This window comes from Stigmatopora nigra, chromosome 2 (genome assembly GCF_051989575.1).
Source record: "Stigmatopora nigra isolate UIUO_SnigA chromosome 2, RoL_Snig_1.1, whole genome shotgun sequence".
NCBI lineage: Eukaryota > Metazoa > Chordata > Actinopteri > Syngnathiformes > Syngnathidae > Stigmatopora > Stigmatopora nigra.
In genome coordinates, this window is record NC_135509.1 from 18,159,443 (window position 1) to 18,182,073 (window position 22,631).

General features: G+C 35.0%; 1 protein-coding gene across 4 annotated transcripts in view; it reads left to right on the forward strand.

Moving 5' to 3' along the window:
- kiaa1549la (KIAA1549-like a) overlaps window positions 1-22,631 on the forward strand; it is a 77,544-nt gene that overhangs the window by 37,899 nt on the left and 17,014 nt on the right. For 3 of the 4 annotated variants that reach the window (XM_077710216.1, XM_077710217.1, XM_077710218.1), the window contains exons 8-14: window positions 685-744; window positions 2,201-2,361; window positions 4,833-5,004; window positions 9,238-9,398; window positions 10,491-10,526; window positions 16,903-17,096; window positions 20,192-20,334. In XM_077710216.1, the coding sequence (XP_077566342.1) occupies window positions 685-744; window positions 2,201-2,361; window positions 4,833-5,004; window positions 9,238-9,398; window positions 10,491-10,526; window positions 16,903-17,096; window positions 20,192-20,334 (927 nt within the window). The remainder of the gene's footprint in view (window positions 1-684; window positions 745-2,200; window positions 2,362-4,832; window positions 5,005-9,237; window positions 9,399-10,490; window positions 10,527-16,902; window positions 17,097-20,191; window positions 20,335-22,631) is intronic. The other variant, XM_077710219.1, reaches the window with a different exon arrangement.

Below are 22,631 nucleotides of genomic sequence, written 5' to 3' on the forward strand. Positions count from 1 at the left end.
GTTTAGTTGTATAATAATGAAGAGGCTTTATTACTTTTGTGAGACTCAGTTGACTTTCACTTTCGCTACTTAGTAACAGGTGCGAGTACTGATTTACAATGTACTAGGCATGGGTGATATGGATATAAATGTGTGTGTGTCCACAGTAATCCCTCGATTATTGCAGCTTCAACTATCGCATTTTTTTCTGGGGGACATTCTTTTTATAATTTTTTTTTAACTTCATAAAAATATGAAATCCACGCTGAATTTTGCAAGTGGAACCCACTCCCCTATCCTCCGCTTGTTACTAAAACTCAGCGCTGAAGTAAAAAAGAAAGAAAACAAAGAAAAAACAATTTAATTCGTGGTGAGTGACTCTACTTAGCGTTGTTTTGTTTATCGCGGCCATGTCTGTTCTACATTAAACGGGATGATCGAGGGATTACTGTATATGTATATTTAACTGTTTAATGGAAATGTATTTTGTACAAAAGACACAAAATAAAGTGAAAAAACAAATGTTCTATTTCAGTAAGAAATCGATTGACAATAAGTATCTTCACTAGAATTGTAGACATCCCGTCCAGAGGGAAATTGAAAGACTAATTACTATGTTTTAAACAGTCTGAATTATAGTTACTGTTGATATTATTTCTGTTTCAACTAAAACCTTTTTAACAATGTACTTTCCTTTCACTTCAGCCCTTGAATACCCCAATCTCAACACATCCATTGCAACCAGAAGTTATTGGGTTACGACAGGTAAGGCACGCTGTGTGCTATGTGTGACTATAAGTTCCTCTTAACGTTCGTTCTCCCTCTCTTGTTGCATTGGTTTTGTTTTATGTAAAAACAGGATTAGGGTGTATACATTTATATATCTCGTATCATTTTCTGAACCACTTTATCCTCATTAGGGTCGCGGGGGTGCTGGAGGCTATCCCAGCTGCCTCCGGGCCAGAGACGGGTGACACCCTGAATTGGTGGCCAGCCGATCACAGGGCACAAGGAGACGGACAACCATGCTCTCTCACACCCATACCTAGGGGCAATTTAGAGTGTCCAATCAGTCTACCATGCATTTTTTTTTGGTATGTGGGAGGAAACCGGAGTACCCGGAGGAAACCCACTCAGGGGAAAACATGCAAACTCCACACAGATGGACATGACCTGGAATTGAACCCAGGACCCTAGAGCTGTGAAACCAACACGTTAACCACTCGCGCTACCAGGCTGCAATTCACAGTATATTTAATTTATTTTTATCTAGTTAAGGTGCGTGAAGGCACACATCAGTAAAAATAGAAACTAATGAAAATTTACTCAGCCTAACCAAATGGGACAGAGTAAAAAAGATCATTTGTCCTAACAACCCCTGGCCAACTCACCCAAGGGCTGGCTTGCGTGCTAGCTCACACTTCACAGTGTGCATAGTGTCTTTAGGTACACTGTTTGTGTGAAAAACCTATTGATGTTTAATTCAGGGGTTGGGCAGAGGAAGTGATCGCTTCACATCACATCAGGGCCTCGTGTGAGTGATGCTGACGTTTGTACACAGCTCTAACCCTCGTTTTCGGTAGAAGATGCCCGTGGGAGCAAGAATGAGACATTTCCACATATTTTGAGTTCATTCACTGATGTTTGCTTATTTCCGGATGTGTGTCTTCACGATTGTTAAATAGATAAAAATAAATCAAATATATTGTCAATTGCGGCCCGGTGAAGTGAGTGGACAGCGGGTTGGCCTCACAGCTCTGGGGTCCTGGGTTGAAGTCCAGGTCGGTCCACCTGTGTGGAGTTTGCATGTTCTCCCCGGGCATGCGTGGGTTTTCTCTGTATACTCCGGTTTTCTCCCACATTCCAAAAATATGCATGTTAGGCTGATTGGACTTTATAAATTACTCCAAAGTATGAGTGTGAGTGTGAATGGTTGTCTCCCTCCGCGTTCCCTGCGATTGGCTGGCCACCGATTCAGGGTGTACCCCGCCCGGCAGCTGGGATTGGCTCCAGCACCCCCGCTACCCAAATGAGGATAAAGCAGTTCAGAAAATTAGATGAGATTGTATATTGTCAATTCAGCAATAAAAGAAGAATTCAGTGTTCATATGCACTTTTTTGATCTCCTAAATAATTTCAATGTATCTTGCCCATTTTTCTTTTTTGCTTCTTCACTGCCTTCATCACCTAACCCTCTGTATCCTTATGCTTCTCTACCCAGTGATTCAGGATGTGGAAAGAGCTTCTCTGGAGGCCAACTACCAGAGCTTTGCCAGCTTGATGGAGCAGAGGCTAGCTGAGCTCTTTCATGTTGCTGGTCGGCAGGGAACACAAGCTTTGCGGTCCAAACGCGCAACAACAGTGGGATGCTACACTGTACAGGTAGGCCTGGTGTTTGTATATTACATATTGCATTTAGGTTTTAAAGGATAGTAGACTGTATTAAACATGCAAATTAGAAAACAAAACATAAAAATACAACAGGGCGGCCTGGCGGGTTGAGTGGTTAGCACAGCTCACAGGTCTGAGGTCCTGGGTTCAAATCCAGGTCGGTCCACCTCTGTGGAGTTTGCATGTTCTTTCTCCCTGGGCCTGCGTGGGTTTTCTCTGTGTTCTCCGGTTTCCCCCCACATTCCAAAGACATGCATGGTAGGCTGATTGGAGATTAATTTGCGTCTAGGTATGGATGTGAGTGTGAATAGTTGTTTGTCTCCTTGTGCCCTGCGATCGGCTGTCCACCGATTCAGGGTGTCCCCCGCCTCTGGCCCAAAGTCAGCTGAGATAGTGAGGGTAAAGCGGTGAGATGAGATATTTGCTTGCATACACACACACACACACACATATATATATATATATATATATATATATATATATATATATATATATATATATATATATATATATATATATATATATATATATATATATATATATATATATATATATATATATATATATATATATATATATATATATATATATATATATATATATATATATATATATATATACGCATTTACGCCAGTGTAATGACAATATACTGTCAGAAAGTTTAGTAAAATTGTGCTTTGTCTTTTGTTTAACGACCACATTGTTAAACACCCTGCCAAAATGGTCTTCCTCATTCACAGCGGGAGGAGGCTTAAAGGTCCTCAAAAGTGTGAATTATTTATTACGTGTGCTCCAAGTTGTGAAAATTAGGATGACAATGCTTTCCTTCTGGTATTATGCTTTACACACTCAAAAGCTTTTATGGGCAATCATAGATGACCGATTTTATACTTTTAGTGTTAGGTTAAACTTTTGCAACTGAGCTAAAAAAAAAAAAAACATAACATCATCTATGATCTTTTCTTTTAAATTAGATTGACCTAAATCACATTCAGGATGATTTTTGTGTAGGTATTCGTATTTCTTGAATTTATGCTGTGTGACAAGCCGTCACCTATTGCATTTTTCACAGAAGTAGATACGGCTAATTTGACAATCTTATTCTACCGGAGCCGTAATTACTCTCAGACTAATAGCTTTAGTTGCAGTATCAAGAAGCAAAAGCTATTTTTCCATCTTTATCTGCCATTGCTAAATCACCTCTCTTGTTTGTTTCGCCAAACAGTGGTGTTTTATTTCACTTTATGATGACATAAATATTGCATGTGTATGGATTGGTCTGTATATTCCAGAGCCAACAACTACATATCTAATTTACATTGAACATACATATTAGAGGGCCTGGTCTGATGTGAAAACATTGGAAAATGGTTGGTTATACAGTATTGAGAAAAATCTACATGTAGCTTATACCACCTTCTAAAAAAAGTCCGAGCCTCCAGCACATTGCAAAACCTGAATAGGATAAGTGGTGTAGAAAATGGATTGATGGATGAATCAGTTCATTTCATTTTATTAAATGTATTTTTAGGGTGTTTTTTTTTCAGCTACAGTTGACAAACACACCATAGAACAAGAATAGAAAAGTATTTTTCTGTCATTTCACATGGAGTTGCAATGTTATTGGAAGTGCTCTGCAAAGTGTCCTGCTGGACACCACAATATAAAGATACCACAAATGGACGAAATTATGTAAAACAAATGCATTTTTTTAATAGTGGTGCCCTTGGTTGTAGTAATGTGTTGAGTTTATTAAAGATTATTACAAGTTACAAATGGCCCATTGGAAAGAAGATGTGCCCATGTCCATGCAATATAGGTGTGTACAGTGTTGAGACATATATATATATATATATATATATATATATATATATATATATATATATATATATATATATATATATATATATATATATATATATATATATATATATATATATATATATATATATATATATATATATATATATATATATATATATATATATATATATATATATATATATATATATATATATATATATATATATATATATATATATATATATATATATATATATATATATATATATATATATATATATATATATACATATATATATATATATATATATATTGTTGTTGTTTGTTTTTTAAATCTATTTATTTATTTTGAGTTTGTCTGTTGGTATTTCTGCACTCTGTGGTGAGAGCTTTAAATCTCATTATAATTGTATATTGAATATAAAAGCATTAATTTTGATTCAATTCAATTCAATGAGAAAGTGTCTCAAAGCATTTGACCAAGGGTCAAAATGTAAAAGCAAATGTACATGCAAAAGTACATCCATACAAAAAAAACAACGGCAAAAGATGAATATCTAAAATAAATAAATGTATATGGTCGATGTGACTTCAATTTACAATACATATATACCAAAAGATCAAGCATTTGATAAATAAATAAAATCCTTCCTTCTCAGATGGTGAAGATGCGTCGACTGCCAGGTCCCAAGAACCCAGCAGAGATGACATATTATGCACAATTAAATGGTGCGCCCATCACTGGAACCACGGCAGCCAAGACGTTGAGCAGTCTTGATTCCCAGACCATGGCGCTGACTCTGGGTTATTTTGTGCAAGTGCAGGCTGAACGTAAGTTTATGTTCATTTATTAATGTAGTATATTGAGTTTTGTTTACTAAAAAAACGCTCTGCACCTGGAAACTGAGTACATTTCTTTAAAAAAAAGACCTATAAATACTATTTTGATTTGGGCAGCACTTGAACTATATAAAAATTGGAATGAGTGTAGCTGGTTTGGGGGAAAGTTGTCAAGTTATTGCACCTTCTCGTGCCCATTTATGTTCTGGTGCTCAAACTGAAGTGACCCATTACAGTTTTTTATACACGAAACAATACTCTCTGTTCAAACAACACTGGAATTGGGCTTTAAAAATATGAAGCACTCAAGCAATGCAGTCGGGAACAGTTCAGCTTTCCAACACCACAGCTGATACCCCCTCTTGCTACTGCAACAACAACATTTCCCGAATATGGGATGAATACAGTTATCCAATCCAATCCAATCCAATATACATTATTTCCATTTCTTCATAATTTCAGTGTCATGTCAGTATGTTATGAGCAGATTTTTGTCCCCCAATGATTGATACAAGTTTATTCTGTAACTAAACATGTGCTAGATCTCAGAATCTTGATAAATGATGAACTAAATCTACTGAAATTTCAATCAAGAACTGCATTTCAGTGTTTTTAATGCGACCTTGATGGTTTATTTGGATTCAAAAATCTAATTTCTAACAATCAAAACAGATTTAGGAAGAAGAAATACTTATTCTCTACTCACTGCAACAAAGCACGAGAAGGAAAGTTCGCTTTTGTCTGTTTAATAGGTTTTCAGAAAGTACTTGATTCTGTTAATTAGGATATAATGAGCTATCTGTTATTAAAAATGCTCAGTAATGCTATATTTTATGTTCATGTAAATAATAAGGAACCTGTATCATTTATTGTGTTATATTATTTCCTAACTGATGGCCCAATGGATGATGGAGTTCTCCCTGATCCTGTGTGGGTTTTCTCCAGGGGCTCCGGTTTTCTCTCCTATCCCAAAAATATCGATGGTAGTCTGGTCAAACACTCTAAATTGCCGCTAGGTATGAGTGAGCGTTTATGGTTCTCCGTCTCCTTGTGCCTTGCCATTGGCTGGTCACCAATTCAGGGTGTCCACAGCCTGGTGCCTTTAGTTAGCTGGGATAGGCTCCAGCACCCCCCCACGACAATTTTGAGGATAAGCGGTTCAGAAAATAAATGAATGACTGGTTTTCAACTCCATAAGGCATTCAACAGGTCGGTGTCTCGCTTCCCCACTTCATTTGCCCTTTGCATTGGTAAAATGAAAAATGAAAAATGAAAAAAATCAGACATAGGCATTGTCGTCATCATTGACTTGACAAAAAGCCTAGTAGTCATCATACCCTCAGCAGCGTATGTCGAAATTGTATAGTGCTTCTCCACAAGTTCGTCTTCCCAGGCCAGACACATTTATGACATTTATTTATGACATATTCATACTTGTTAGCTCTCCAAAAAGAAGTAAACGAGTTTGACGTCGGAGAAAACATTCGTTTGTATGCAGGTGACAGTGCTAATTACAAACTCAACTTGCCCTTCAAAAACATGGACTCATTTTCATTCATTGTAACATAATAACATAAGGTAATTGTAAAAAGTCTTACATTTTAGGAGACAGTTATATATTGACATATTTGACAAACTGAATATTACCAGCCTTTCACTTATAGCTAACCCTTACAATATGGAGCCCAGTACTTTTACTTCGGTGGTACATTAATTCCCAGACATACCAGTCGATAAAAACACTGTTATCTTTAACTTGAAGAGATGGGCAGGAGGAGAAGCCTCCAAAGAAATCAGTAGAAAGATGCTGCGTTGTGAACATAATGTACATTAATACAACATGAGCTTAAGCAGATGGAGAGGAGGGAGAGGAGTTCTCTGCATCACTTGTTCCTCACTTTTGGCTTGATCATGTTAACTACCGATAAGGAATGAACAAGAACAAACATGCCATAACCACTATATATTTATTGATACAGTGTGTCTTGAATTTAGAAATGGTTCAGTTAAAGGGCGGATGTATATGACAAAGATGGCTCTACAGCAGATGTTCTTTAAAGGTGAGGTACAATACCTATAGGTGGAGATTGTGGGAACCAATAATAATGCAAAACATGATTATCTTGTTAGATGATGAAGCACAAAGAGCTCTTTTGCTTACAATTACGTCTGACCATATTGTATATGTACACTATGTCAGATTTTTAAGGTTATTTCAATCGAAATCACTAATTCAAGACGATTTTAATGGGGAACTTTGTCAATATTCTCATACTGTATCTGTTAGAAATATTGGGTAAAGCAGATCCTCAATCATATTTCAGATGTTTCTCAAAATATATTACTAGCTACAGTACATCATTCATGCCTTTTGGTATATATGGATTTTATATATAGTATGGTGAAGGGTCCTTTTGCCTTGTTATACGACCAACTCAAAATGATCTAAGACTAAGGAGTGATCATTTAGATCAGCAGTCCCTAACCTTTTTCTCACCATGGACTGAAAAAGCTCTTTCTACTTTTTCACGGACCGATTAATGGGGAGGACGACAACTAAAGAAAAAATTGTGTGGGGGTTGGGTCGATGCAGGATTATAATTATTATTATTATTATTATTTTTAAAACAACGTTTGTCACTTCAAGTATAACCCGCACAAGTCGGCTGGCGGACTGGTGGTTGGGGACCACTGATTTAGCTGCTTTGTATTTGTGTTCAGGAGAAATAGTGCCATTGAGTGGTCCCGGAGATTTTTCATGTTCTCTTTCAATATTATTCATGTTGAAGCTGAAGAGTACTTGATGTCCTTTCCAATCTATTTTCCTCCATCTGTTTTCTTAGAAGCTATGGTTTATTAACTGGAGCCTAACACAAAAAATAAGGCATTTATCTTCCCCAACGGTCAGGTTTGGAACCTATGCAAATGTAAAGGGCCTCTGTCAGACTAGATTATTAACAGTCCTAAAATGCATACTACCAATTTGAAGGCCTGCTTAAGACATCTGAACACAATTTACCAAACACAGCACACAGCCACAGTATGTGCAGTTTATGACTCCCTTTTGAATACAATGCTCTAATGGCTTTTCAGTATGCATTTAAAAAAATCCACCTGATGAATGCAGTCAATGAAAGAGCTCATAGAATTGGCATGCAAATGTATGTCCCTGTTCTTAAGCGTGACATAGGATCTCGCCATCCCCTTTTTTCATCCATTCTCCATACTGCTTATCCTCCCAAGTGTCGTGCGGTTGCTAGAGCCCATCCCAACCAATTACAGGCACAAGAAGACAAACAACCATTCAAGCTCACACTTATACGTAGGAGCAATTTAAAATGACCAACCAGTCTACCATGCATGTTTTGTGGGATGAAACCGGAATACCAAGAGAAAACCCAGGCAAGCCCAGGGAAAACTTGCAAACTCCACACAGGATGGTCCGAACCTGGAATTGAACCCTCAATTTCAGAGATGTAAGGCCGATGCGCTAACCACTTAATCACTGGGCTTTGCCCCCCCCACCTCCATCTTCATGTGATTACCTTACTGGTTTACAGATCTTGTAAAAAGAAGCATGAAAAATTAAATAGGAAACCTGAGTTTGGCTGACGCACACATGCACCACAGTGCTGTCCAAAATTCAGAAGTGTAAGCGCTTTATATATATATATATATATATATATATATATATATATATATATATATATATATATATATATATATATATATATATATATATATATATATATATATATATATATATATATATATATATATATATATATATATATATATATATATATATATATATATATATATATATATATATATATATATATATATATATATATATATATATATATATATATATATATATATATATATATATATATATATATATATATATATATATATATATATATATATATATATATATATATATATATATATATATATATATATATATATATATATATATATATATATATATATATATATATATATATATATATATATATATATATATATATATATATATATATATATATATATATATATATATATATATATATATATATATACATACATACATATACATACATATATTTATATATTCTTAGAATACTTTCTTCGGTGTGTTTGAGGCTGTCCCAGCGCTGCCTTTCCTGTTTGACATTCATCCAATTCCACATGCTAATGACGGTTCTTATTTATGTGCAGCTGTGGTGAAGATGCCGCAGAGTAACTTGTGGATCATAGCAATCCTCACACCTCTATTCTTGCTGATTGTGGTAATCGGCATGGTGGTCTTCATTTTGTGTAAGAGGAACAGGGTCATCTTCAAAGCTGGTGCCTTTAGAACCTTCAAAAGCCGTTCAAAGGTAAGAAAGTCTCAAGATTACATTCACATCCCGAGGTTGTTGATCCCCATCTTTGATAAACACTACTAAAACATGCTTCACTTCTCAATTCATAAAAATTGCATAACCTAAACGTGTGACTCATCACACAGTGGAGTGATTGTGTTAAGTTGTCCCTCCAGGACAAGAAAATGGAATCCCATCTGTGTGGGTCTTAGCTCATTTATTTTTCTCACTGCCCAATAGCCCTTGGTCATTGCTAATCATGCATGTTGCAAAGACTAATGAGCAGAGAGGAGATGAGCAAGGATCATTGCACTAGAAGGGAACCTTTGGGTTATATTTGCCCTTTAAAACTCGAGCGTTCAGCATTCAGAGGTTAATTAAAAGAATCCATTTCTGCATCGGGTGTGTTATGTAAATTCTACTGACTGGTTTGACTTGCACATATTTAAAAAAAACAACAACAAAGTATTCAATACACAGCTTGACTTTCAAAAACAGTTATTTATGGTTATGATAAGTGATGATTGAAGAGATAATTGTATACCATATTGATCACATGAGAGAAATGTTGTTATAGTCACACGTTCATGCATGAGTACATCGCAAGTATGCTAAATACTTTACCTTTACTGAAAACTTCCACCAATATTTTGGGCTCAACTTAGACAAATAAAATGGATCATTAAAAAAAAAGACTATTTTATATAATGTAGGTTTTTGCATGATGTTTAAATAGTACATATGTCTTGTAAATTAATTTTCCAAATCCTACGTCCAAAATTAACTTAATTTTTTAAAAATCGTTGTCCATTACAGTTTTTAGAGTTTTACAGCTCATGTGCTGTCGGTAAATGTTTCTGTAATTATGTTATATTTACATTTTTATATTATTTTTCCGAAACACAATGTGTCCGCACACTAGCGGCACTGTTATTTCACAAACCAGCTCAATTCAGAAAGGGTCTAACCATAGTTTTCCTTGTTTGTTTTTTTTATTTCAAAGTTGTTGGCGAAATCTTTGATATGACTGAGTGTTTTTAATTTTATTCTTTCCTATAACCTATTAATCCCTTCCACACCATTTCCCCTTGACTCTTTCCTGTTCAGACCTCATACCGACGAGAGGGCAGTTACCACCATCAGGTACTGTCTTAGACACAGGATTAATTGAAGAGTAAATGTTGTGCGCTATTCAATAGTAGTATAATGCTATGCTGTGCTGCTTTTGTTGCTGTCAGTGAGTGAAATCATGCATGTGACTGCCGCTCCATGAACACATCTTGATCCATCACCCTCAGTGGCTATAAGAGATTGCCAGGTGTCAAAGACTTTGAGTGGCCATAAGGAAATGTGAAAGTGAATGTAAATTGTGTGTAAAATTGGCAGTCTGTTCCTTTAGATTTAAAGTTATAGGCTATTGTCAACTGTCTGGTTTAAACATAATCCCTGTAAAAGTAGCCAGATGGGTTTAATTTTGACCGTCAACAGTCATTTTTTACCACCTCATATAAACATGAATAGAATTGAGGCCTAATATCTGCCCAATACGCATCATTTGTTTATACATGGCCTATCTTTTAAGACAATGGATTTACTCTCTCTTGGGTTCAGCTAGTAGTCCTGGATTTTCTCCAAAAAAAGTCCATTTAACTATTGCCATATATAATCAATTAACTAGCCACAAAGAAATGGTAGTTTTAGGTTACAGATAAAAAAATGAGCAACTTTCCATATCTCGCGTTGTGTTTTTTGTCTCCCTTTGCAGTGCATTCCAGCATATGTACAGAAAATGTATGTCTTGTACTGTAATATTTATCTTTTTCAAAAATGTACGTCAAAACAAGTCAAGCTAACCAACAGAGTGTTTAAAACACAACTTTATTAGAGCTTTATTTGACCATTACAGTTACAGCACTTATGTTAATATGTCATTTATTTTGTTACGTTAATGAATTTCTGTGAGGTTGTCTCCTGCACAGTGGTATTGACCTAACTACATTTTCAACATGGAGCTTGTACACATAGACGACATGAATATTTAATTAAAATTTGGCTCAGGAAGAGCTAGTGGCAAATTAAAATTAAAGTACAGCTGATTCACTGCATGGAAGGGTCTTTTCCTTCACAATTGGGATACAAAGCTACTATCAGTAGTATTTCATAATGGAATGAACATTAAATTAGAATTTATATTTAACATATTCACATTTACTTTAACTATTTAAACTAGATTTTTGTTTTTCTACCAACATATGCACATTTTTTAGACTAATATCAAGGGATCTTTCTACCTATGGTTCCAAAAATATATACAGATGAACTAATTGTCAACACTTTTGTACTGTAAATTAAAAACGTAAACACAATTAAGTCAAACTCAAATAGATGTGGTAGGACTATTTTTTTCCACACCATTGGTAGGGCACACACAAAGACTGACAACCATTCTCAATCACTGCACCCCTGAGTGGGAATCATCATTCCGGCATCAGTATTGAGTACAATATTTCAGTCATTGTTTCTCTTCATTGGAACGATATAATGTCACACATTCTACATACCCACGGATAATAGCATAGGACAGACAATTGACTCTTAGCGTTATGCTTCAGTGAAATTACATTGGCATATTTGTGCACACAAGCATACAGTATGTACATCAATCATGTTTGAACGATTAAACTTGAAGGTCAATACAGTGTTCCCTGTGAGACTGGTGTATGTACACTCACATGAAGCGGTAATAGGCAGAGACACTCCATTCTGTGAAATGGCTCCTTATGCCATAGGAAGTTATTAAAACCTAAGCTTCTTCATGGGTGGGCAAAACGGTTTGACTCCAGTGCCACAATGCGTCCTAAAATATGACATCTGGAAAACTATCGATGGATGTTCATGTGAACAGACACTTAGGAAGGCGTGGTTCAGTGCTAAGATAGTCATTGCCTAATTCAGAGATTTTGTGTTGGATTCCCCTCCCTGGTGACATCATTTAATCATCCTTGAGCAAGTTACTGAATCCCAATGCAACACTGTCTTCGTCTTTGCAATTTAAATGGCTTCATGAAATGAATTAAAATAAAGGAAACTATCAAAAAACATCTTTCAGTGGGCTTCACACCCTGGTGGGAGCGTGTCCATGGTTTGGTTAACCTTGGCGGCTTTGGCATGTATGAAGTAGTACTAATTTTAGCCTGTTTAATGCATCAAATAATAAGTGAATACAATGAAATTCTACAAAAGGTTTGGACACATAAAAGGGCAATAGGGATCTCTGGCTGTAGTTTACCAATGTCTGCGTTAGATTATGTTAGTCTGCATTAGTTACTAACGTGATCAACAACATAACAGACACCACAGCTATTAATATTCACAGATTTGAGCATGGTATACCATCTTGTCTAAGAGCAAGCCCATCAAATCACGTGTTAGTGCATGCAGCTTAGTGGTGTGCTTCAGTCATCAACACTGGGAGTGTTGAACTAAATCAATATAGCTGCTGGGGGAACATCTCATCTGCTCAACCTCATCAAGCTGCTGTCTGAGTTAAAATTAGACTGAAAGAGAAGCTCCTTTTTGACACTATATTAGATTAGATAACTTTATTCATCCCGTATTCGGGAAATTTCACTGTCACAGTAGCAAGAGGGTGTAAACAGCCATGACATCATCAATGCGATTCCTGAACTCTCACCATGTTATTGACCATTTCTTTGGCCTTTTTTGATGCAATTACTAATTCATATTGAATATTTTGTTTCCATCTCTTGTAAAATTATGTAATTTATAATTTGAGCTTAATATCTTTACATTTTTTATTATTTTTTTTTTCCTGAAAAAAATCTGCGAAGCTTTGAGTCCGCGATAGCTGAAGCGCGAAGTAGCGAGGGAACACTGTATATATATATATATGCACATGTTTTTATACAGATGGTCTGAACATTCAGCCATTTCTTTTCTATATACGTAAAAAATACTGTTTAATGCAGAAAGTGGTCAGTAGTATCAGAGGCATTTATTGGGAGCCTTTCAGACATATTTAACAATATTTCTTTTTGCTTCGAGGGGTGCACAAATTTATGAAGGCAAAGGAAGTAAAGAAAGATAATCATTGTTATGAAGAATCAGTGGAAAGACAAAATTACTTTTTCAAGGTTATAACTATTGTTATTTGTCTTTTTCTTACTCATTCCACACACCAAACAAGAAAAACTAACTGTTTTACAATGGTGGTGCTTTATAAAATAATGTATAAACGGCATCCTGTTTTTTTCCTGTGTTCAAATCCAGCTGTGAGGAGTTTGCATTTTCTCCCTGGGCCTGCATTGGTTTTCAACGGGTACTCCGGTTTCCTTCCACATTCCATAGACATGAATGGTAGGGTGATTGGACACCAATATTCATCTGGAGTCGATAAGATCATAGATTAGTTGTATTTGTACTAGCCTGATCAGCATGATCAATTAATCAGAATAGATTTTCAAAAACAGTTTAATTTAGTTTTAAGGGGAGACAAATTCAAATGGATTATGCACTTTGACCACGTTATATGTTAATGGGATTTACATTATTGAGAAATACAAATGTATCTTTCCGCTACACCCCCCACACACAGTGCTCCATTTGTTATAAACACACAAAGCTCAACACCCTCAGAAACAGTGAACACCCTCAAGCAAATTAATGTTTGCACTCTCAATGCATTTTCCACATAAAAAAGAAACAAACCTTGTGAGCGCTCTCACCAATGCGTGCTTGTGTCTACACGAGTATGTATCAATTTCCCTGACACTCAGCCACGTGTTAAAAGGTTATCTTATGGCACAGTGGTGTATATTACGGATGAATTATTAACAATGCTGTCAGCCTGATGCCCACGCCGCCTAACCTCACATGCACTCAAGATTTAGTATGCATCATCGAATACATTAAGCATCCTATTTTAGAGCGGCTCGAAATAGAAAAAGGAAGCAAAGAAAAAATTCTGGGATTCATCTGCTATGTTTTGCAAAAGGAAAATGATCTGAGCTTCTTTTTCCTTTCTCTGTGCCATATTGTAGAGAAATGGGGGCGAGGCAAAGAATGAGTCAACGCATTAGAGGTTTCAGGAAAATACGTATTCGCCTCTTTTTCTATTCTTCACACCTGACTTGGAATGTGATGTGTTTGCGAAGTATTGTAGATTTTCCATTGTTTTCTTACAATTGGATGTCTACCATGCCATTTTAGAGCCTCCAATGAGAGTCCATTCAATTACCCCCTTCCATCGAGGAAATAGGTACTCAAGAATATGTCATTCACACCTTTTTATTTTGAATAGTTCTTCCCCAGTTTCTGTCTTACCCTGACAAATGCATTACAATTGCAGCTTTTTTTATATTATAATCATGAGAGAGGCCGAGAGTTTACTGTTGAAAACGATCAACCAGGTAATCTCTCGCTCTCAAAATTATAATCATGAGAGAGAGACTTTGTAAATGTCAAAGCATTAATATCTAATATCAAAATTACCAATAATTGCCTATTATTGGGGGGTTGCCTATTATTGGGGGGTGTGTACATGTTATTCATCGCCGGATTGGCTCGCACCTGGTTGATCGCTTTCAACAGTAAACTCTGTCTCTCTCTTTCTCATGATTATAATTTGGCACCAAACGAACCCGGCGACCAAACGTCAGTTCGACCAAATGTCCGGCAGGGAACCCGTCGACCGAACGTCCCTTAGACCGAACGTCCGTTCGACCAGACGTCTGGGTACCATAAGATACACATAATTGACAAAAACACCCACAAACAGCTCAAAAATGCAATTAGGAGTAAAGCCCCAGAGCAAATAGGGGGCTAAATGACTTGCCGATGCAGTGACTCTCCTACAATCAGGCCAGCCCTCATATTCATTAGTTCATAAGTGGTTATTCAATTTTAAAGCATATCCATCAAAAGTTGACCTTGTTAGCCCAATCCCCTAGCCTTGTCTTCATTGAAAAAAAAGTAGTAATGGATGGAAACTTTTCCCAGATTTTGCTATTGCACCAGAAATATTGTGTCTGTTCGGTGACATTTATTTTCTTTCTCTCTTGCCCAGTGCTTTTAGAGAAAGAGTAAAGTGCTCCAGAAAACCACCTGGGATATGTGCTGAAATGTCAAAACTGTGCATAGTTCGTTAGCATGTGCAAACCGGTGCAGATCAGGACTCATAAGACAAATTGAAGCCCACATTCTGTTCTAATTATTCAAAATAATTTGTGGACATTTTAATACCCCATATAAATAAAAAAACAAGAATAATACATTCTATCAGTAGTTTTTTTACTCTTACTATTTTTATTTATGTCTCCAGTTTTTGCTGTTGTTTTGTTTGGTTTTCTTTTTGCAAAAGATCAAATTACACTCTTTGGTTCAAATGTGGTATAAAAATTTCAGACCTTTTAGGACAATAGGAAAAACTCATCAGCTGAACAATGTCAAATTGTCTCATTACTAGAATGAGATGGCAAACAGTAATGATGGCATTCCATTGTATTGGCAAGTATTATTAGCAACATCTTTACAAGCAACTATAGCGATTGAAAAATAAGAATTTATCATTAGAAATGATTAAAACAGCGATTTGGGGCCCAAGACTTGTCATTTCGGCTTCCCATCTCATGGTTAAGGACTTTTCATTAGCCACGTGTCTCTTGGTCAAAGAAGTCTTCAATAAAATGTTTTGATCAAAATAATAGAATACTTACTGGCTTATCCATTTCCCTCTGTGCTCAATTCATTAAAACCACCGCTTGTTCGACAGAAAACTACGAGGCTTACATTGGCTGTGTTCATGTTGAAGCAATTTCCTACATTAGCCATTTTTTCTGATAAAAGTATTGGATTTCCTGGGGAGTGAAGTAAAATCATTGGCCACCACTGAAACTAACTAGATTAAGGAGTCATGCACGATAAAGCACGACCTTGCGTTACATTATTTCCGGCAATGACTCTGGCTGTCCGGCCAATAGCAAAATGGTATTAAAACTGTGTGCTGTGAGATGATTTAGTGTGAAGTTAAAGTCAGCTTTTCAAGCTAAAATAACTATCAAACCTGACTGAAATTGAGATGTTTGTAAAGAATGATCAAAAATACCGACAACCAAAATCTAGAGGTTATTTCTGCAAAGAAGGATTTACTAAATAATGGTGTAATTTTCGTTTTAGGGTTCCTAAATGCATGAGCCTGGCCTTAGTTTAAATAGTTTTTGCACACATTTCTGTCACATTTCAAATATGACTGTTCATTTCTGCTGTATGGTGCATTTGATGGCAAACGCTGACCTGTACAAACAATTACTTATAAAAAGTTGAAAATAATCATTAATCAATAGCCCTTGAGGTCTGGAGTTGGGCACACCTGTTGTAGAGCATGGGCTTTTTGCTGTCTTTCTTTGACCATTATTTCCTTAGAGTAAATTAATGCAAATATTTTTATGACCTCTCCCGTATGAATAATTACTTGTACTCTTGTTTTTTTCTATTACTTTAGCCTGTTCAGGGTTTTGACTATGCCAAGAAACATATGGGCCGAAGTGGTGATGAGACCATCTCTTTAAACAAGGACACTTTGGTTCTGGGGCTGCCTGTAAGAGATGCCCCCCTGTCAATGTCATTGGATAAGAAAGTGTACCAGGATGGGACTGGCAACAAGAGGCCACCATCTGCTGACATACACAAAGGAGGGTAAGTTAACAACTGCTCTTTGATACACATGTTCTCAGTGAAATGGGCTCTGTCACAACAGCTGCTATTTTGATTATCACCATAAAACACCAATATGAAGCCAGTCTTTCAGCAGAGGAAAAAACATTCTTGTTTTTAATATAGAAAAAAAGCCTCAAATACGCTAAACAGAATCAATATTTAGCAAAAAGTCGAATGATATCAGAAGACTTTGACGACAGAAACCAAGCATTCACTGGATTTTGATGTTTCTGGATCATTAGATTTTCAAAACTAACTGTAACTGTAACAGCATGCTTGTGTTTGTATTTATGTTGTTCAGGAACGTTACAAAAATAACCCTCAGATTTACATCCATCCATCTATAACACTTGACATGTTAGGGTTCTCGGTTTGCTGAAGGCAAACTGAATTGAAATTTGGGCGAGTAAAAGGTGGAGCCTAAAATTGTTGCCAGCCTCCCAATTTGCATATAAGTTATGGATGATTGAGAGTCTTAAGGTTATGTGGGAGGGAAACAAAATACATGCAGAATACATATGCCAGCATGGAAAAACCAAAAACTAAGAGCATGGAACAACTTGGTTTTAGGCCAGTCACGATGACAGCCTCAACATCCTGCCAGGTCTGGCTGTATTTCGATAGGCCATCAATGAGCATCGCCACATAAAACTTGACATATGGTTATTGGATTTTATTTCCCTTTATAGAGCATGCCACACTTTTTTTTGCAGACTGATCTGCACCAACATCGATGTACTCGTGTTGCATGCTTCATTGCTTGTTTTAATATTAGTACTAAGAGTACATTGGCCATTTCCAACTAAAATATATATTTAAGGATTTATATAAAATCAATAAATAAAAATATATACATACATGCATACATACATACATACATACATACATACATACATACATACATACATACATACATACATACATACATACATACATACATACATACATACATACATACATACATACATACATACATACATACATACATACATACATACATACATACATACATACATACATACATACATACATACGTACGTACGTACGTACGTACGTACACACATACATACATACATACATACATACATACATACATACATACATACATACATACATACATACATACATACATACATACGTATGTACGTACGTACGTACGTACATACATACATAACTAGATAAATATATGATGTATAAAAACATAGGTGTGGTAATATATTACTTTTATACCAATTGACATAGCCGATCTCATATCAGTATACTTGATTTGCTCGTCCAGAAACAAAATTGTTAAAATGATGCACACTGTTATTCTATAACATTTGGGTTGGCCAGTGTCCTCTCAGGTGATTTGTCGATCAACAAACCCGTTGCTTGTCGGTTGCAGTGATGGCAACAGAAATTGAACTGTTTCCTATTATATTATTGTCACATACTTGCTACTGCACGTGCTCCAGCACTATTTGCCACGTGTCGTTTCGCCGCGAGGGGTTATGCGTAGTACTGCCGTAGAAAATGGTTTGAACGTAAGGAACGTCGCCTCCCGTGTGTCTTGCATCATGCAAGTAACACATCTGCCATGGCTTTTATCCTAACACATTATTCTATAACTTTTCTGACACCTAGCAATGAGAATACAAAATGACCCCATCATCACAATAACATTCCACACTTTTATTCAAAACATGGACAAATAGCTGATTATGTGTAACTACAGCCCTTTTGGCACTCTTCAAAGTTTCATCGAGCATGCATTGTATTTTTTCTTTTAAGCTTGCAGCACTTTGCCTTTGACCACATAATTTCAAATGTGACTCTGTGTATTGACCGCTACACTGGCAATAGTGTGTGTTTGTGTGTATTTGTGTTAGCCTTGCCAGAGGCTCTTGATGTCTGATCTACAGAATATGTGCACATCACACCACTTGTAGACTAGATATGCCTGCCACATAGTGTACCTATTTTGGTATACATGGCTCAAGGCAGTGTGTATATCTGCGTGTTTTTTTATGGGTGAATACGCCTGTATGTTTTGTGCGTTGTGCACAGTTCACATGCGCTCAGGGGCAATAAAGGAATAAATAAAAAATGCTTAAAGTTGCATTAGCTGAAAAACGCACTGGTTATGATATAAGTTAAAGGATGAGTTTCCTTTTTCTGGGGAATTTTGTTTCACAACCATTGATTATCGACGTAATAAACTGGCATTTGTTAACATAACATTTATTAAGATAAGGGGGTAGGTGGAAGAATGGTTTGCATGTAATCGATTGAGCTCAAGATTTAATCCTAGTGGACTCCGACTTTCTTGCGTGGCATTTGCATATTTCTCTCAGGCCTCCTTGAGTTTTCTCCAGGTATTATGGTTTCCTCGCATCCCTAAAACATGCAGGGTAGGCTGGTTGAACACTCTAGTGAGGATATGTGCTACCGATAATGAATGAATACTAACAGATCATTTTTGTAGTGTATAATTACTTTTTATGTCTTTTCACTTTCTGAATTTCTTTTGAACAACTCTGCCAACTTCGGAAGTAATGGCTAAGCTTAGAGCAACCTTTCAGAGTGCAAAAAACAACAACATTATATTTCATTGGTGGCAGCCCTATTCAAAATCTGAGAAAGCCTATCAGCTGAAAAATTCAGTAGTATTATGTATTATTAAAAATTTCTCAAAAGATCAATTTAAAAATTCACATGCATTTTTATTTTGTGATTTTGCTAATTCAGGGATATCTTGGATGTTGTTGAAGGAATAATCTCGAGTTTGGGGCTCTTACGACAAAATATTGCTATGAACAACAGAAGTGTTTAAAGTACTACTAATAATAAACAATAAAAGGCTATTAACCCTTCATTTGAGTTTTTTCTCTCTTTATTTTCACATTTAGTTCTTGCATGAATAACATTAAAATAGGATACTCTATTCATCAAACATTTTAAATCCGACATAATTACAGTTTATAATCATTTATTGAATGTATTTTGGAATTACTACCCATGACATGTTGTTCTGTTTGTGCCTTTGAGACTAAATTCCTCACCTCCTCTCTGTGTTGCCATGGATACCACAGGAGGTTGCCAAGTGAGGATGGTTCAATGTCGAGTAACAGCTCAGGAAAGCTGAATGCCAGCAAGAGCTCCTCGGCTAGGAAGACAGCCACTGGCGGAAGCTGGAAAAATGGAAAGGATGATCTCCACAAAAGGAGTGCCAACGGTGAGCGGGAACATTTAAGTGAAAACTAAGTATAAAATATATATTTTTATATATATATATATATATATATATATATATATATATATATATATATATATATATATATATATATATATATATATATATATATATATATATATATATATATATATATATATATATATATATATATATATATATATATATATATATATATATATATATATATATATATATATATATATATATATATATATATATATATATATATATATATATATATATATATATATAAATATAAATATATATATATATATATATATATATATATATATATATATTTATTTATTTATTTATTTATATATATATATATATATATATATATATATATATATATATATATATATATATATATATATATATATATATATATATATATATATATATTTATTTATATATATATATATATATATATATATATATATATATATATATATATATATATATATATATATTATTTATTTATTTTTATATATATATATATATATATATATATATATATATATATATATATATATATATATATATATATATATATATATATATATATATATATATATATATATATATATATATATATATATATATATATATATATATATATATATATATATATATATATATATATATATATATATATATATATATATATATCGCTAATTAAGTAAATTAGAGGTAAAGAACGATAAAAAAAATCAACCAAAATGAGAGTAGTAGTCCACTTCACTTTTTTCAATACCAGTGGGTTGTAAATGATACTTCCGTACAGTTATTACTTTGTTGACTGAGCCATCTCTTACACATACATTTGTTGCACTTCCATGGGCAAAATTCAGATGGCATCTTTCCCGGAGGATAATTTCTGTGACCTAATGAAGTGTACATGATGAAAACCCAAATAGCCAAACAGTGACTCAGTCTCCCGCTTGATGACACCGCTTAGTTGTATAGAATGACACACTCTGACAGCCATATCAAGGGATATGTTTTGTCTTTCTACCACAAAAATCCAATTTTCTTACATTTCTACAGGAACACAGCAAGTGCATTTTTTTGCCTTAGGTTACTTTTCAGAAACATCAAAGTAGGAGGATGAAAGAATTGTTTCATTGGGTGTCTGGATAAGTCATAAGCCATACAAGCGCATGAATCTAAAATTGTAAAAGGTTTCAGGCTGTACCTAAAATGGCAAGGATTGCAGCTCAACCGTGACGTGAATGTTAGATTCTGTGGGAAATTGATCCGTTTAAAAATGCTTTTTCACATTCTTCTTTTTGCAGTTTTAGCATTAAACAATAATTGACAACTTGTTTCAAAGTATTTTTACTGCACTGGATAACATTTTACTCATTTTACAGGTTACAAACATGACCTTTTATTATTTTTATTTAGTAATATGACCATTAATTGATTTATGTTTCTTTATTATTAGTTGCAACATACTGTTGTATTATTATTACTCTGATTTGCATCTCTTTTGAGGCCTTTCTTGGGTCTGCTATGCAAATAATCATTTTCTAATCATAAAAGATTTAGTATATGTCCCATAACCCACACATAAAGATGAAAAGTAAATTAGTAATTGTATCTGCTTTTGTCATATCCTATTGACTACAAGTAGTTCAAATTTGTCCTCTATAGAGGACATTTGTAAAACTAAATATTTCCCACCCAGTGCATCCAATCGCTTTGGGCTCTATAGAAGCCATTCAGACCTTTCCAGTGATATCAATGTGCAGTATTCCAATTCCTTCATATAGATTGGGGAATTTCAAAATAAATGTGATTGGACAACATTTTTTTTCCTGGTAGTCAGGAAGTTATTCTGTGTGCTATGCTGCAATAATTTCATCAAAGCATATCACTCAGTATGCGTTCTATCACCATAGTGTGGGTGAAATTAGTAGGAGGTAGTACGTAGTAAGTCGTGGGAGGTTAGTAATTTTAAAATACTTTTGTTGGCAGGAGTCGTTGATCAGTACAACATTAATTTTTTGGGGGGTTAATTAATAATAAAAATAATAATAATCGGACATAGGCTTTGTCGTCATCATCAACAACAAAAGCCTAATTGTCATCATACCCAGAACTGCATATAACGAAATTGGTAGTGCTTCTCCATAAGGTGTGTTTTCTCGGCAAAAGACCCAAATAAGTGATAATTTCTGACTCGTAATTTGGCATTCTGCCGTTATGGATACATCGCATCACCCCCCCGAGCGGATCACTTAACTCTCACTGTCTTTCACTTACCTTCA